Below are 19,372 nucleotides of genomic sequence, written 5' to 3'. Positions count from 1 at the left end.
AAATAACATGGGGGGCACCCATCACTGCAAATGTTTCTTAAACGAGGCAGAAACTTTGACTGTCTCATTCAAACTTGATCAAAACCTGAGATCAATGAACTAACCTTAAGGATCCACTGTAATACCATAAGGAACAAGGATACATTAAGATCCAAAGCTTAGAGACAGAGGGTCACTATAGGAAAAGCTGTGACAGGAGGAGTGTATACAATGTGCTGCAATCTTTTTAATGTCAGAAATGTCCAATATGTGTTGGTACCCAAGGGTAACCTACGACAGAATTTGTATAATTTGTTAACGATGGTAGAGTACTGATGTCACCGGACTACACCTGTCTAGCAGTTATTGAACAGGATTAAGGGTATGAGGTATTAACAAGCTGTTTCTAGTGTTCCAGGGTCTGAGATCCTCAATCTCTATCTGCCTACTGTGCGACTCATAGCAAGAAACTTAAAACATCATTCTGAAGCAACACAATGGTTTACTGGACCAGATTCCTAGTAATGACAATGAACTATGAACCCATGAATCTATGAACAGCACTAGACTCCCTGAAGAGTTTTTTTTTTTTTTAAACAGCATCTGAATCTCTTTCATCAAGGCTGCAAATCTGACAACGGTATGGTCGGGGTACAGAAAAAAGGTCACATGACAGCAAAAGCCATCAGTTCACTTAACAAGCCAACAGCATATACAGACAACATTCTTCCATAACAAACTCCTAAAAATGGCCAAACTCTCAGTGAGAGTGAAGGGGGGTGCCAACTGAGCAGACTCCGGGGCAGAGTGAGGGGTGCTGACTTAGCAGACTCCCAGTCAGAGTGACAGGTGCCAAATGATCAAGCTCAGAGTGACGGGGTAATGAATGACCAGACTCCCAGTGAGAGTGAGGGGTGCCAAATGACCAGACTCCCAGTGAGAGTGAGGGGTGCCGAATGACCAGACTCCCAGTGAGAGTGAGGGTCCCAGTGAGAGTGAGGGGTGCCGAATGACCAGACTCCCAGTGAGAGTGAGGGGTGCCGAATGACCAGACTCCCAGTGAGAGTGAGGGGTGCCGAATGACCAGACTCCCAGTGAGAGTGAGGGGTGCCGAATGACCAGACTCCCAGTGAGAGTGAGGGGTGCCGAATGACCAGACTCCCAGTGAGAGTGAGGGGTGCCGAATGACCAGACTCCCAGAGAGAGTGAGGGGTGCCGAATGACCAACTCAGAGCTACAGTGAGGGGCTGCTGCTAGCTGAACTAGGGCTGCTTGTGGTCTCCATGACCCTTCTGAGTACCGCAGCCTCTGGGACACTTCACTTTCTGGGAGACAGCAGGAGACATGTGCTGACTGCCAGTACAGGCCTTTTGCTCAGAAGCTGCAACTATGGTCTCTGATGACTCCTCTACTTCCTTGTGAATGAAGACTGTTAGGGGAAGAGGGCTAAAACCTGTAAGTAGTAGGGGCTGTCATTGGGTGCCCTACTGTTAAAACAAAGCTTGAAATTATGAGACCTCAGCTTTGGAAACAAAGTTCAGTTGCCCAAACAAAACAAAGAAAGCTATTAATTCCAATTCAGAATTCATAGATTCAACCATTTGGTTGTTACAAATAAAAAATAATTCACTTAATTCACTTTTGTTTGAAAACACAATAATCAACATTTAAACAAAATAAAAATCATGGCACAACAAAGAGCCAAACTTAACTAAAAGCCATTCCAAAACTTTCCATTCTATTTGCATTGTTTGATATCCTACAATACTTGTCCATTTAATCTTTTCAGCCATTTTGCCACGTGTAAAACTGTATCAGTCTGCTGTTGTGAATAAAGGTTGATAAACTCATCCATACCTTCTCGCTAAACTATATTACAATTAGGGCCCAATACTTTTGTTAATGCTTCCTCTTTAATTTCTTGATAAAATGTCTTGATAAAATTTCACATAAGCAAAAAGCACGTACCAAGTTCTCTTTGGTTAATATAGGTTCATAAGTAATGAATATGCTAATGAGCCTACAGAGGCTTTTATTAAGCCTTGTCATGCTTCCCATATATCTGAAAGGTTTACTACCCCTCATATTTTGGGGGGTGCAGTTTGGGTATGCCTGATTGAGCATTTACAATCTTTCTCTTTCGAATAGGGAAACGGTTGGCGCACCAAGTTTTCCATCCACTGATCCCAGTTTTGCAGGAGTAAGTGCAGAGGACCAATGGGAAGCCTGTTCCAGCGAAGGCGTGGTCTCTGAGACACATTCCTATCTCCTCAGCATATCAAACTCATTTTGCAGGCATGGTTTTGAGTCCCTAGATCAGGCGAGTCCCTAGATCAGGTATAGCTAAAAACATTTGTTTTGCGGATGTGCAAATTTAGGTCGATAAGGGCTAGATCAGAGGATGCTTTGAAGGCCATGTATATATCATCTCTTAGCAGTCTATAGGAGATGGAGTACAAGGATACGGATTTAAGGCAGTCTGTGTAGGACGCGTTATCTACATCATGTATTCTTTAAGGAACCTCTGTGGACATTCCAGTTTGTGCATATGCTTGGTCAGGTAGATACTGCAAGGGCACTGTATTCAATGACTGGTCTAATGAGCACCGAGTACACAATGACATCTTTGGACCTAGATTCCATACCCTAGCCTATCTAATGAGCACCGAGTACACAATGACATCTTTGGACCTAGATTCCATACCCTAGCCTATCTAATGAGCACCGAGTACACAATGACATCTTTGGACCTAGATTCCATACCCTAGCCTATCTAATGAGCACCGAGTACACAATGACATCTTTGGACCTAGATTCCATACCCTAGCCTATCTAATGAGCACCGAGTACACAATGACATCTTTGGACCTAGATTCCATACCCTAGCCTATCTAATGAGCACCGAGTACACAATGACATCTTTGGACCTATAGATTCCATACCCTAGCCTATAAGTTGCGCCACACAGAATGATTTCCTTACTTCAGTAGACACAACGTGGTCAACGGCCAAGTCGCACTCTACATGCACTCCCAAATCTCTGACCACAGGGTCAACTCTTACGGGTGTATTTATCAATGCTGTAATTTTTAGGGGTAGTTGTCTTTCTGAAAGATAATATTAAGCACCGAGTTTAAGACTGTGTCCCTGGCACCAGCTATTAGTTTGTGTCAAGCCTTCTTGGAGGATGTGTTGTGTCTTTGGGGTTTTTTACGATTATGTAACAGTGTGTAATAGTCTACAAACTTGGTCAGACAGAGGCTACAAGGCTGAAGCTTGTTGTGATTCTTATATCTTTAACATATTGCTATCAAACAGTTCAAATGTGTATTTTATATGAATACAGTTCAAATGTGTATTTTATATGAATTATTTATTTAGATGAGGTTCAGAATAGGAATACTCTAAAGGTATTATTTCTTGATGTCAACTGTTTGCAGAAACATCAGAGCACCTGCTTTGTATTACTTTCTCATCTCAGTAACCATTCCTTCCTATCATCTCAGTAACCATTCCTTCCTATCATCTCAGTAACCATTCCTTCCTATCTTTACTAAACATGACATACTTATTTGTATATATGCTACACCATATTTTGGCACTCGTTGTCTTATCTTATTATTGACTGAATTACACTAACAATTCAGTTTCCACTTTTACTTCTTCAGCCACATCTTTTTCATCAGATCCTGACTGAAGTCTCACAATTCGTATCCAGTCTGAAAATAAAGCCATTTCTGTAATAGTTCCCTCTAACCATATTCCAAATTCCTCCTATATACAGACTTCTGGGAACGATGCTAGTGGATTAAAATGATGTCTTAGTACTCTAAAGATCTTAATCATTATTTCCGGTTGAACTTGATCCCCATATTTCAATACCATAATCAATTAGAGATATATTTTACTTGTTATTGTTGTCAATAAAGGTTTTACACTCTTCCCTCCTAATTTGTCCAATCTGTACAAGTAACACGTCTCTCCATCAATTTTGTGACTTAGAAGTTTGACATGATCAATTTACCAGTCTCTTTGAAAATAATTCCTAGGTATTTAATTCTAGTCCTTCTCCCACTCTCTCCCTCTCTCTATTAATTTACCTATAAAATAAATTCAATGCTTAATTTTTTAAGTGTGGATATAATATATTTGCTTTTCTTTTTTGTTAATGTGCAGATCAATCTTATTTAAATCTTCATCCAACATCTCAATCCACCTCTGTAGCTTCCTTCTTGCAAAGACAACCATAACTGTGTCGTCTATATACTGTATAGTAGATACCCCCCCCCAGAAAAAAGAAACAAGAATGTCATATCCTAACTCTTCTTTACTGTGGCTTCCCAATCCCATATTAACATAAATTAGGAATAGCCATTGTACTAATAAACCTGCACGTCTTGCACCTTTTCCAACTTTTGGATTTGTATACCATCCTTTTTTTGATACTAGAACAGGAGTCGAGGGTCTTGTTATACAATTGCCTGGCATCAAATTCCTTCCTGCTCATCATTTGCTGCAGATCTATAAAGGCTGCGTACGAGGCTTGCAGTCTGCAGATCTATAAAGGCTGCGTACGAGGCTTGCAGTCTGCAGATCTATAAAGGCTGCGTACGAGGCTTGCAGTCTGCAGATCTATAAAGGCTGCGTACGAGGCTTGCAGTCTGCAGATCTATAAAGGCTGCGTATGAGGTTGCAGTCTTATCTTTACATATTTCTCTATTACGTAATTTAGGATGTAATAGTATTAAATAGCCACAATCATTTTGTATGTATGCACACTGATAATCAAAACCTCCTTTTTATCAATTTCTCCTTTCAAATGTTGCATTCTTCACCGAAGATATTTGTCACGATAGCAATGCAAAATGGTTATTAGCCGATTATTATCTGGATCTTTTTTTTACTTCTTTATAAGTAGGGACTATCGTGCTCTCTTTCCAAGATTCTGGAAATTCCCATGTTCTCTCTTTCTCGTATATATAGGTGTGTGTGTGTGTGTGTGTGTGTGTGTGTGTGTGTGTGTGTGTGTGTGTGTGTACTACAAATATAGATTTTTTATATATATATATATATATATATATATATATATATATATATATATATATATATATACATATATATAATCTGTATACATATATATATATATATATATATATATATATATATATATATATATATATATATATATATATATATATATATTTTTTTTATGTATATATTACACGCACATATATATACGGGTCTACTTTACAAGAACAAAATTTCACTTGCTCAAAACACTGAGATGAAAAGGCCAGCACCTCCATCACACCGACATCCTGAAACACAGACTTAGCACTCCAAGTAAGTAACCACTTGGCCATCCTAAACAAATGAAGAAAAGCAAACCCACCCATGGGGGGGGGGACTGTGCCCCCCACACACTCTCAACTAAATACAACAACTCCAAGATTGCACTACCATGGGGGTAAGGGGCAAAGTTCAACAGGATGGCCAAGCGGTTATGTGGCGTTGAAAGTTGGTGTTCCAGGATGTCGGTGTTGTGTGGTCATTAACCTTTTCATCTCAGTGTTGTAAAAGTCAGGAAAGTGAACATTCTGGTTTCTAAAGGGGACCCATATATAAAAGTGTATATCGTGCATGCGTACACATACATTATATATATACATATATATTTTTTTTTTTTACAGTCTGCAGCACTATATTTGTTTAAAGTTAATATAATTTTCCCCAGTATTCTCTCTTTTTAATTTATCTATTAAATTCTTTCTTACTTCCCTTTGGAATTTTTTTATCCCATTTCCTTCATTCCTAACTTTGTGATCCAACTAGCATCCAAGCACATCCATTACAAAGTCACGTGATTCCCCTACACTGTGGTAATATACAAGAAGCACATCCATTACAAAGTCACATGATTCCCCTACACTGTGGTATTACACAAGAAGCACATCTATTACAAAGTCACGTGATTCCCCTACACTGATGCACATCCATTACAAAGTCACGTGATTCCCCTACACTGTGGTATTACCCCTACGCTGTGGTAATATACAAGAAGCACATCCATTAAAGTCACGTGATTGCCCTGCACTGTGGTATTACACAAGGCAAGCACATCCATTACAAACAAGGGAAGGATTCCATTACAAAGTCACGTGATCAACTACACTGTGGTATTACACAAGAAGCACATCCATTAAAGTCACGTGATTGCCCTGCACTGTGGTATTACACAAGGCAAGCACATCCATTACAAACAAGGGAAGCACATCCATTACAAAGTCACATGATTCCATTACAAAGTCACGTGATTCCCCTGCACTGTGGTATTACACAAGGCAAGCACATCCATTACAAAGTCACGTGATTCCCCTACACTGAAGCACATCCATTACAAAGTCACGTGATTCCTCTACACTGTGGTATTACACAAGAAGCACATCCATTACAAAGTCACGTGATTCCCCTACACTGAAGCACATCCATTACAAAGTCACGTGATTCCTCTACACTGTAGTATTACACAAGAAGCACATCCATTACAAAGTCACGTGATTCCCCTACACTGTGGTATTACACAAGAAGCACATCCATTACAAAGTCATGTGATTCCCCTACACTGTGGTATTACACTCCCCTACACTGTGGTATTACACAAGAAGCGCATCCATTACAAAGTCACATGATTCCCCTACACTGTGGTATTACACAAGAAGCACATCCATTACAAAGTCACGTGATTCCCCTACACTGAAGCACATCCATTACAAAGTCACGTGATTCCTCTACACTGTGGTATTACACAAGAAGCACTTCCATTACAAAGTCACGCGATTCCCCTACACTGTGGTATTACACAAGAAGCACATCCATTACAAAGTCACGTGACGTGATTCCCCTGCACTGTGGTATTACACAAGGGAAGCGCATCCATTACAAAGTCACGTGATTCCATTACAGTCACGTGATTTCCCTGCACTGAGGTATTACACAAGGGAAGCACAAAAAGCAGCTTTGCCTCTAACAGCCGCCTAACTTAAATACACTTTTGGTACCACTCGCACTGAAAGCAGATTTACAACCACCTCACATCACTCGCACTGAAAGCCGATTTACAACCACCTCACATCAGTGCGAGTGATGTGAGGTGGTTGTAAATCGGCTTTCAGTGCGAGTGATGGGAGGTGGTTGTAAATTGGCCTTCAGTGCGAGTGATGGGAGGTGGTTGTAAATCGGCTTTCAGTGCGAGTGATGTGAGGTGGTTGTAAATCGGCTTTCAGTGCGAGTGAAGGCCAATTTACAACCACATCACTCCCACTGAAAGCCGATTTACAACTACCTCACATCACGGATCCTGACTTTCCTCCCGACTCTGTAATCAACCACACAGATTCACATATACCGAGGCCTCCCAGACACAGAAATTATGATAACTATCCTCAGCAGCCTGTAAAACAAATACCAACCAAGACACATTTGGTCTCAACTCACAGTGTAAGCCCATACAGCACACAACCTCCTCAATCCAAAACATTCAACTTAGCAGATGTCCCGCTTACCAGGCTGAGCAAAGAGAGGGTTATGGTCAGTTGCCTATCAGGGGCCAGGATTCCTCACATCAAGCATGCACTGTCACTGAAGCAAAAGTATCAGTATGACTCAGTCATAATCCTTGTGGAATAAATGACCTCAACGTACCTCCCTGGACTATATGAAGAGAGACATGAAAGCACTCTCGGACCATGTGTCCCAGGCCATTATAAGCCTAAAAATGACAGGCATTCTACCTTCTCCAAGGATGATGCCACAGTATGAACAAAAGATAATGAACTTAAACACATACATATATATTACTTCATTATTAGCATAAACAAAGACAGTCCAACAGAGCCATAACAGACCTACCACTAAGTACAATGCCCTCTTTGGCATGTACCTAAACAGGCATATCCAACAACTGGAATGTCCAGAGAGGTTCCTCACTAAAAGAGTACAGGGCACAATTAAAATCTTCTGTGCAGACCACCTCAAAGCCCTATCCCTGTATTCTATGTCCTACAGGCTTTTGAGGGGAGATCTATGCCTGGCATACAGGGCATTGTCAGATCCCACTCTGATGGACCTCCTGCATATCCACAAAACTAACAGTATCAGAATTACCCGTTCTAAAGACTTAAACCTTACCTGTGATATAAATAAGACTACCCCATCTCTCCAGCAGGTCCTATCTATGGAATAGGCTCCACATCCATGTGAAGCAGAGTTCGTCCCTAACCCAATTCAAGTGCAACTTGGACAACTGGATGGGAAACCAGAAATTCATCACTGGTTTGGCACCAATGTCTCTAATGGACGCAGGAAACCTGCAATTGGTTCATCTCCCAAGCCCTTACTTACACTTATCAAGGGTACCAGAGATTTGGAATGCATGGCTAAGCTTAAAAAGGCCCTTGTGGTCATTAGCCTACCTATAAACCTAACAGGAACATTTTCACCGGAGGCATGGGAAGAACACCTCCACAGTTAAATCTTACAAAATATGCCATACAATACAATATGATACAATACAAGGCAAAACAGCAAAAGTTAACTATCACATACAAGATACAAAAATTAGTACACAAAGGAAAAAAAAAAAGTGATGGCACGTCGAAATCATACTCCACAAAGTTAAATTCCAGTTTTACTGAAGCAATAAGATATCTGGTCTTCAGATGAAAGCCCAGGAATTTAAGATTACACAAGAGGACCTAAAGGGCACTACAGATAAAGGATAGATGGATAGAAATGTAGCAACATTTAGCCATGACAGCAGTGACAGGAACATAGTTTGGAATCAGGTGGGGCCTAAGGTTTGCTTTGAAGTATTTTGGATTTATGATTGGTCTTAGATCTTGTGGAACAGTATTCCAACATTTGAATACATGAGGAATACACTGCACCACTCTGCTTACAGTTTGGTCTGTAGACTTGGGCAAGATATGCATCCTTAGAACCAAGACATTTAGACCAGGATTAGCATACCCTTACTGTCTTCGGTGCTGGATATTTGTTTGGGTGATGAATGGTGGCTTAATGTTTATTATCATTCAAAGAGGGTACAATATATGTCTCCCTGGAAAGATATGGTTGATAGTCCAAGGATGGTGCACCTATCCCCTCTAGGCATCTGAATACTGGTTAATACTTTGACTACCCCCCTCCATGCCTTTTTAGGAATTGCCAGCCTAATAAACAATCTGACATGGCTAAAAGGTAAAGGGTCTTCAGATCAATGTACTTACGCAGTTAAAAATGAATTCATGAATCAATGAATGTACATATAGAAAGTAAAAAACGCAACTGTGAAACAAAACACCAAGTGGAAGGTGATACTGCAAAAATGTAAAGAGGCCAATTTACAGTAAAAAAAGGTGAGACACCTACATCCTGCCCTGTACACTTCTCTGTTAGTGTCAGTGAAGCACCTCCATCTAATAATCTCCACTCATCTGTAAGACACACAGGCTAATTTTTCTAAACCAGTCCCTAGACTCAAACGGTGATGTCAAGCAACTGCTATAAAAGCAATACAAATCTGCAAACCAACAGTTTTATCACCTTACTTGTCTTGTGATAAATCCCTTCACTAAACATTAAAGCTATTCCTGTATAGTAACAAAGTTGGTCTAGTTCATAGTATAGATTTTTTCATTAAATCAGATCTTTTCTATCCATAAAACCTGGCTATGGTGATCCGCTGCTCAATGTACTTAACAAAAGAGATCAAAACATAAAAGAACAGAAGAAAAACATAAAAAGAAAAAAAAAGAAAAAAAAATGTATATTTACCAGCTGAAGGATTCTGACCATATGGAGCAGTAGGTCCTCCTCCATACGGCCCTCCTGGAGCAGGACCCCCAAACTGTCCTCCTGTTCCATATGGGGCCCCTGGCATTGGTTCTCCATAAGGCCCGGACTGTGCAGGATGCCCATAAGGTGTCCCAGATGGTGGTGGCTGAGACTGTCCATAAGGTCCTCCAGAGGGCGGCGGCTGTGATGATCCATAAGGTCCTCCCGATGGGTTTTGCTGGGATGGCCCATACGGTCCTCCTGGTGCAGATCCCCCATAAGAACCAGTTGGTGGTGGTCCACCTCCATAAGAACCTCCAGTGGCTGGATGACCACCATACTGCCCTGTTGCTGAAGACTGTCCTGGATAGTATCCACTTGGAGGAGCACCAGGAGCAGGTCCTGTAGATCCACGACAGCCCTGAAAACCAAAGACAGTGGTCATGAATACAGAACGCAATCAATGAGAGATATTACCACTCTATTCCCTTTGCTGCGACAATAATCTTTAGTGTAGATCTCAGATCATGCACTAACCAACTGCACTTCAGTTAGCTTGTTGTAAATAAGGAGCCATGCAATTACTAAATGCACAGAATTAAGCAGTAACAATGAAAACAGGACTTCTTAATCATGCCAGACCATCTTCAAACCTGCAACATTTAAACAAAATTGCAAAGTATTTATTATATTCAGTCATTTCCTTCTAAGGCAAGGCTTAATTCTGAGCTTTTATATTTCTATAAATCTGTCCCCGAGATAATAATCAACAGCTTCAAAAGGCATCCAGTAAGTGCCCCAAGCAGGGAAAATGCAGACACACTTACTGCAACCTTCCATGACAAGAGATCAACAAACTTGTATACTGTAAGACAAAAGAAGGCATGAACTTGAAAATGTTGCTACCCCGGGAATTAAATAGTAGAAAGTAAACAAGCATGCATCATGTTAAATAACCAAGAGCTAATTAAATAGGACAGGTCAGTGTTAAAAACATGCACAACAACTACTACCAATCTTTTTCTTCTTCTTATCGGCTTTATCCCGGTTAGGGGTCGCCACAGCGGATCACCTGTCCGCACATTGAATGGCAGTGGAGTTTTACGGTGTCGAGTTGCCAGCCCGGCGCCCAACCTTCCACAGAAGGCACACTCACACGCACACCTAGGGCCAATTTAGAGTGTCCAATCCACCTGCAGCATGTCTTTGGGATGTGGGAGGAAACCGGAGCACCCGGAGGAAACCCACGCGACCACAGGGAGAACATGCAGACTCCGCACAGAAGGCACCCCAGCCGAGGATCGAACCGGAGAACCTCTTGCTGTGAGGCGGCAATGCTAACCAATGCACCACCGTGGCCGCCCTCAACAACTACTACCAATAGTGTGTAGCTAAGGTTCAATGATACAAGCTGTTCAGACTAACCTATGTCAAATTGGAGTTAAACAATTTGTGAATGACTATCACCCTGAAACAAAGTCTGAATCTCAAAGCAGAGAGATGGCATTGGTAAGAATTTAAGAAAACTCTGCATTATTTTCTTGTGGGGAGACTCTTAAGCCACTTTTTTGCATGTATCTGTAAGGAGTCTAGAAACCACAAGCTTAAAATAAGTTTAAGAAAAGGTGACCACTAACCTTAAAACTCCAACAGTTAATGCCCTCCCTAACCCCAAAACTCTAATACTAAAATCTCATCCCTAATCTCAAACTATGACAATAACAGCAAAACCCTACTACTAACATGAACCCCCTCAAAATTCCTCTAAATAGAATAAAATGAATCACCAACCCGTTCCCATTTTTATCTCCGAAGCAGCTGCTTGGGTTGTTCTGTGCAGCTGTTACTCTTCCTCTACATGCCCCCTCTTGCCAGCTCATTACCCCGACTTCCTTTACCAGGCTCTTCCTCTACATGCCGCCTCTTGCCAGATCATTACCCCTACTTCCTTTACCAGGCTCTTCCTCTACATGCCGCCTCTTGCCAGCTCATTACCCCCTCCTTTACCAGGCTCTTCCTCTACATGCCCCCTCTTGCCAGATCATTACCCCTACTTCCTTTACCAGGCTCTTCCTCTACATGCCGCCTCTTGCCAGCTCATTACCCCCTCCTTTACCAGGCTCTTCCTCTACATGCCCCCTCTTGCCAGCTCATTACCCAGACATCCTTTACCAGGCTCTTCCTCTACATGCCCCCTCTTGCCAGTTCATTACCCTGACTTCCTTTACCAGGCTCTTCCTCTACATGCCCCCTCTTGCCAGCTCATTACCCCGACTTCCATTACCAGGCTCTTCCTCTACATGCCCCCTCTTGCCAGCTCATTACCCCGACTTCCTTTACAAGGCTGCTTAAAGTGTGCCTTCAAAAGTAAGCAGAATGTATAGGCATTGGGTCCATAACTCACTTATTAAAGGTAATGACAATCTTCACGACATTCCATGGTGCTTACCTGTTCATCAGCATTAAGCATTGTTTTTGTATATTTGTTTCACGTTTTTGTCTTATGCTGCTCTTTGTACATTGGTGCAACTTGAACATTACTGCTGCTTATTATATGCTTACTTGTAGCTTATTATATTGCTGTAGTCATGAAAAACTTTCAGTATTCAGGACCCTACTATCTAAATCCCACAACTACCACCCCATAATCCTTGATGGATTTGCTGTGTTTGGTTTCAAGCCTCCTTAAGACTGGACCATAACTTGCACCTTGTCAATTACTATCCAATACTGATGTTCAAATAACCATGTAGTAGTAAAAAGACTCAAGATACTCAGTATGGGAATACTCCAACTTCAGTTAATGCAAAATTAATCCTTGACAATCATCCACTAACTTTACTCTCACAACAATAAACAATTACTGCAATACAACAAAACAAGACTGTGACTTTTACAGCAGATGCACAGATGTGTGAGATACCCAAACTCTCACTTCTTGTTACTGGTGCAGGGAAGCTCTCAATATAGGTGAAAGACCAAAAACTCTTTCAGAGCAGTAAAATAGTACCACCCACCATTTATTAATGCAGTACCCTGGACAGCCGCACTTCAGTTAACAGCCTAGCTTGGGCAGTGGCACAAGGAACCCACAAATAAAATGCTAAATGTCACGGGACACTTGGCAGGTAGGAATACCACATTTTCAAATGTCAAGTGGGACTTTTTTTTGAAATGTGAGAATTTGTGGGACAAACCATATCTACAACCACTACAAAGGACTGGACATCACAGTTTTACAGCAAATGCTCACTACTGCAGAATTTGAGTTGATAAAAATATTCTCCTTTGATAAAAAATATTCTCCTTTAAAATATTATTAGAATCTGAAGAATTACTTTCCCTAAACTTTAAAAAAAAATAATATTTTCCAAGTTTTTTCTTTCGCTGGCAGTACATGGCTGCCCAACACAGCTCTCAACCAATCAGAGACAAATCTCAACAGACTCAAGGATAAATCCAGAAATAATCAGGGACACTTTAAAAACACTATTAACTAGAGACATGGACATAATAAGAGAATATGAATTAATATACATTTTCTGAAAAAAAAGTCTGTAACTCTAATTATTGCCATTATTTATTAAATGTAATTCACCACTTTTTCTTCATAGGTCACCAGTTTTAATCAAGAGAAATTAAGAGGGACAGAGCTAAAATCTGATTCAAAATCAGGGACAGTCGAGAGGTATGTTGCCTAATTGGGGACTGTTCTGCGAAAAGAGGGAAAGGTGGCAACCCCATTGACGGCACCATCATAGCAAGTAGCATCTGCTCCATTCGCATGTCTCAGGATATTCTCTACTACAGCCCATTGCCTTATCCTGTTGGGCACTTCCTGGGTCCCCAGGGCACAAATCAGATTCCCGGAAGGCAAGAACCAGGCGGGAGTGGTAGGGATAAAGTCTAATGTATGTTGAGAAAAAACTCACAAGCGCAACAATAAATGAACCGACCCCGCCCCAGTTTGTGCCACTGTCCTATTCGGCCCAAACCTCAAACGTCACTAAATCAACTGCACTGGCTGATACTCACCTGCCCGTACGGATAGCTTGCCATCTTTTTTTCTTGACAATTACTTCCGCCTCAGAGACAGCTGTCTTAAAGACCCGCCTACACGTCGTCCTCTCTCTTCATTAAAGGAGAGCTTAAATATTTCAATACAGTTCTAGGTCCACGGACAGTTACGTAATACGCATTCTGCTTTTTAATTGGTGAGAAACTATGCCAATCACAATACCAAAATGGGATTTCTGATTGGTGAATAATGTGGCAAGCCTGAAGGTCAAATGCAGTCTGACTGCTAATCGGTGAAACGTTTGTCCAATAAAAGGGACAAGAACGCAGTGGTTCTTAAGTAAACGCTCTGATTTGTTATTACTAATGTCTTTTAAACAAGCAGGTGGGGTTACAGGGCTCATACCTCTCAAGTGTACCTCATTACGAGGAACGTGCCTCATTTGGGGTCTTAAAAAGTTCATGTTCCTCAAATGTTCCACATAATCATTGAAAGACTCTGTCACACATTCAGTGTTAGGAATTTTTTTAGTGAAATCCGTTATAAATAGAAATTAATCATATTAATTCATTAAAATATCTTCTTTATAAGTAAAACCAGCACATTTTAACCATCCTATGACCTTCCTAGTTGAAGTTGTTAGTAAACCATTAGTATGTGTTCCACATTTTGCCCATTTGTTCCACATTATGAGGGCTAGTGTTCCTCATTTTAGAGATGGAAGGTTGAGAGCTATGACAGGGCTAATAGATTTGTGCGTCCTTCGTTTTCAGAGTGCTGGTGTAGCCGGAAGTAACTATTGTGGTAATTGGTTCGGCTGGCCCTTTGAACTAAACCGTATTATTTTATTTTTTCCGCTTTTATTTCTGGCTTCTGCGGTGTTCATTTTTGTGTTAGTGTACAGCATAACTTCAATTCCATGTAAAGTAAAAGTACACGCATATGTCCTTCATTGTTACAGCCAGAAACTGAGTTTCTATGTGTAAAGTATTTTCAAAATTCTGTACTGCAGACAGGAACATACCCATCACTCTTGAGTCAGTCGGGGTCAAAGCTCAACATAATCAGGAACAAATCTAGATGTACCATAAACGTTAGACCTTGACAGAATAAGAAGATGTGAATCAATAAACATTTCCGAAGGAATGCGGTGGTGGGGGACATTTGACAACATTTACAGAATATTAATGAGCCAGAGGGGAAGCTGGCTAAGAAAGTACCACTGTTGTTATGGGCCTAGAGGCAGAGAAAGCATTTGACAGAGTAAGCTGGGATTTTATGAGCAGGGCAATGGAAGCACGTGCATTCCCTGATAAAAAATATAAGGTTGATTAGGAGGAAATATGAAGGGTCAGAGGTGAAAAGTAAAGTGGGTGGGGTCCTCTTTGATAACCTCTGCTTAAGAAGAGGAGCCAGGCAGTGATGTCCTCTCTCCCCTTTGTTATTTGCATTATATTTAGAACCACTGGTAAAGCAAATAAGGGACTCGGATATTCAAGGATATAATCTGTATGGTAGTCAAGAAAAACTGGCTCTATTTGCCGATAATGTTATTTTATACCTGACAAAACCAGACAGAGACATTACAGGGCTGTGGAGCATATTGAGACAGCTTTTTGGGATGCAAAATTAATGAAGCTAAAACAAAAGCAATAATGATAAATTATGTACCCATTTACAAATTGGTTCAGCAATATCCATGTTTATGGGAACATGATGAAATGAAGTATTTAGGAGTATAGATTAAAATACCGATATGGCAGCTAAGGATATGTGGGAATAGACTAAACAAAAGATAATACAAAAACTAAGAAAATGGAAGCTCTGTTAGATGGATACTGACAGCAAGATACAAGCAGTTAAAATGCTTTTAGTCCCTTTAGTCTTATACACTGGTTAAATATACTTTTAACAACCAGAGGAGAAGCTGTAAATAGTGATTAATAAAGAGCTGAAGGGATTTTTTTTCTGGGAGGGGAAGATGGCAAGAGTCCAGTGGAGTAAACTGGAGTAAGCTTATTCTTCCAATAGAACAGGGCGGATTGGGATTACCAGAGTTGATGTTTTTTTTCAGAGCAACACATTTAAGGCTCCTATACACAGCACAAGCAGAAAACTATAACCTATATACTTTAATCAACTTCTGAAAGCCATAGTACAATGCTGACTTGAAAAATATATGCATGAGAAATTCTAAATAAAGTCTCCTACTCTTTTTTCAGAAGTACTATGAGGTATTTTATATTCCTACACTTTTTCAGAAGTACTATGAGGTCTTTTATATTCACCCGAACTACCATGTCTCAGTCAAAGTATGGCAAGTGTTCTTCACCCTATGTAATCTGCTGTGGGTTTGAAGGACCTGTTAAACTGACATTCACACAACTGACAGGGACCTATACAAAATAGGTCCTGGAATCTGGCCTGCTGTAAAACCACTGCTTTAACTGTAAACCTAAGAGTTTTGTGCAATAACAACTACCTTAGGAAATTTTCCCACCCACTACTATTTAATTCATCCTACTATATTCTCTTCCATGTTTGTATATTTTACATTAACCAATCAATCTCCTATGAGATGGCAAGTCAAATATGTTCAATTTGAATAAGCAAAAACCATTGACTAGCATGGCTGTCAGTCATGAGATGGGCACCATTGAAGATCCTGCCTCTTTTCAGAATGTGAACAGTAGAAAGCAGAAATGGTAGGCCAAACAATGCCAGCTTTGCTTTAACAACAGAATCGCTACTGAAGACTGTTGTAATTGTAATTCAGAATTTATGTTCTGTTGAACTATCACAAAACCTTTATAAATTTTTAGAAAAAAATGTTTGACTTTTGTTCCATTTCATAATTCTGAGACAGTTTCAGTTCTGATGCAGCTAAGATCATTTTGTTGCAAGTTAAACTTGTCTTTTGCTTTTTCTAAAAGTTTACAATTTTAACATGCAAACATGCCAGTACTTATAATCCTTCTTTTTCATGGTAATTTATTGATGCACAATTAAGGTCAGAGGCTAATGCAAAAAAAAAGAAAAAAAAATGTTACAATGTCACCCAGGCAGAAATGAAAGCAACAAGAGATTTAAAAGATAAGGGTGATTTACGGGCAATGAAATCCGATAATGGAGGGAGTATAATGGAAGCCAACCAACATTTTGCAAAAATTGAAAATATGGTAACTTCAGATACTTCATATCCTGAAGTTGTTTATTCAGATATCATGAGAGCATATAACAATATAGATATGGCATTTTATGATTTGGTATCAAATGGATACATTACACCACACTTAGACAAATTTTTGTTTGTTTAACATCCTGTTTTGCCAATATTATTTGGAATACCTAAAATATGCAAGTGTACATCTGACCCCCTCCCCCTCATTTTCGTCCAGTAATTTCAGCAAATAGATCCAAAATGGAACCACTGCCCTTTTATATAACAAATTCTATTAATTGCATAATAGGTACTTCACCATCTTTCACTAAGGATTCTTGACATTTTTTAATGAATATTAATGAGGTGGTATATAAGGAAACTATTACTTTGTTATGGTGGATATAGTGAACTTATATACAGTTATTTCTAATCAGGAGGGTTTGAAATTGTTTAGGAATTATTTATTGAGTTATTATTTATTTATTGAGTTGTAGTACTATTTCTGCTAGAGAGCTGGACAATTATTGTGGTATCCTTTGATAATCACTTCGCCACAGTAGTCAGGAAATCCTTCTACATGGCGCACCTCATCACAAAAGGTTTCTCATCTAGGAAAAAAGAGGTCATTGTTCTCTTCTACTCATCACTCATTAGACCCATTATAGAGTACAATGCCCCTTTTGGTATGTACCTCACAAGACATCTACAACAACTGGAAAGGCCACAGAAATACCTCACAAGCAGGATTACGCAGACCGTCTCAAAAAACTCCAGCTTTACTCTGTCCCATATCATCTACTCAGAGGCGATCTCACCTAACATACAAAGCTATGTCAAACCCAGAGCTTTTGGACATGCTCCACTTAAAGAAATCCCAATCCCTCCAAGCTACACGCTCTAGGGACCTAAACCTTGTCACCACAGTAAACAGAACATGCTGGAGGGATAGATTCCTGTCCCAGAGACTTCCCATACACTGGAACAACTACCTGTCTATATCAAACAAAGCTCATTAGCACTCTTCAAGAAAAATCTTGATAATTGGATGGGAGATAGGAAATTCACCCCGAGGATCACTTCTGTGGTTCTGCTTGACAGGGGCACAGGAAAATAATTTTCTTGGGTGGCAAAAGCCAGGGTACCGTTTGGCTAGGCTTATACAGGCCCTAGGGCCAGTAGCCTAGTACCTACCTATGAACCTATAAAACAACCCTGTAGCTGTAATTAAGTGTAATTCACCACATTTTCTCCAAGAGCCAACAATTTTATGAGGGATTAAGAGGGGCACAGCTGTCCTGATTTTCACATCATATTTTTGGTCTGTTCCTCATAGGTTTATAGGTAGGTACTAGGCTATCTACCCGAAGGCATTTATAAGCCTGCATGGAATGTGTTGGCTTTCACTGCCCCCTTAGATTAGATCCCTGTACCTCTGTCCAATAGAGCCATTAAAGTGATTCCTGGGGTAAACTTTCTGTTTCCTATCTACTCATTAAGGTTTCTCTTGAAGAGGGTTAGCAAGGAGCTCTGCCTAATGGAGATTGGAATCTTGTTCCAGAGCATGGGAAGTCTCTGGGACAGAAATCTATCCCTCCAGCACGTCCTATTTATTGTTGTGGTGAGGTTTATATCCCTGGAGTATGTGGCTTGAGGGGATATGGTTTTCTTTAGGTGAAGCATGTCCATCAATTGTGGGTTGGACATGGCCTTGTACGTCAGGCAGAGATCACCTCTGAGTAGGCGGTATGCAACCGAGTACAGCTGGAGTTGCTTCAAGTCGAGCTGCATAGGGCATCTGCTTGAGGTCAGTGATCCTCTTGGTGAAGTACTTCTGTGGTCTTTCCAGTTGTTGCAGGTGTCTTGTAAGGTACATCCCAAATGGGGTATTGTACTCTATGATGGGTCTGTTGAGTGATGTGTACAGGGGCCCAATGACATCTTTCGATCTGGATGCAAACCCTTTTGTGATTAGGTGGGCCACATAGAAGGATTTTCTAAATACTTTGGCAATGTGATTATCAAAGGAGAGGTTACTATCTACTTGGGTCCCCAAATCCCTTATTACATCTTCCGTATTTAGGGGGCTACCACCTATGTGGTAGTTTGTAGGTACTTTGTTTTTTCCAAAGGGGATGACTATGCACTTTTTGGCATTTAGCTTGAGGCCATGGTTTTGACATCAGGTATCTGTCTCAGTGAGACCCTTTTGGAGGATGTTTGTGCAGCCAGAGAGGCAATTATAGGCCCTAGTTTGCAATCATCTGCGAACTTGGTCAGTCACAGTCCTCCTGGGCTTGCCTGTACCTCTGAGAAGTATATGCCAAACAGGAGGGGTCCTAGGTCTGAGCCCTGGGGAATGTCACTTGTAACCAGTTTAG

The 19,372-nt window shown here is 40.6% G+C and overlaps 1 protein-coding gene across 1 annotated transcript in view; it reads right to left on the bottom strand.

Annotated features, from left to right (window-relative positions):
- The window catches only part of PEF1 (penta-EF-hand domain containing 1), a 172,137-nt gene extending 158,143 nt beyond the window's left edge, over positions 1–13,994 (bottom strand). The window contains exons 1-2 of the mRNA XM_044082815.1: positions 13,849–13,994; positions 9,814–10,234 (exon numbers count right to left, since the gene is read on the bottom strand). Of these exons, the coding sequence (XP_043938750.1) occupies positions 9,814–10,234; positions 13,849–13,872 (445 nt within the window). The 5' untranslated portion in view covers positions 13,873–13,994. The remainder of the gene's footprint in view (positions 1–9,813; positions 10,235–13,848) is intronic.
- Between the last annotated feature and the right edge of the window lie 5,378 nt (positions 13,995–19,372).

Source organism: Protopterus annectens, chromosome 1.part1 (genome assembly GCF_019279795.1).
Source record: "Protopterus annectens isolate FY-2018-M chromosome 1.part1, PAN1.0, whole genome shotgun sequence".
Classification (NCBI taxonomy): Eukaryota; Metazoa; Chordata; order Ceratodontiformes; family Protopteridae; genus Protopterus; species Protopterus annectens.
Note: the sequence above shows the minus strand (reverse complement) of the source record. Positions and strands in the feature narration are given on the sequence as shown.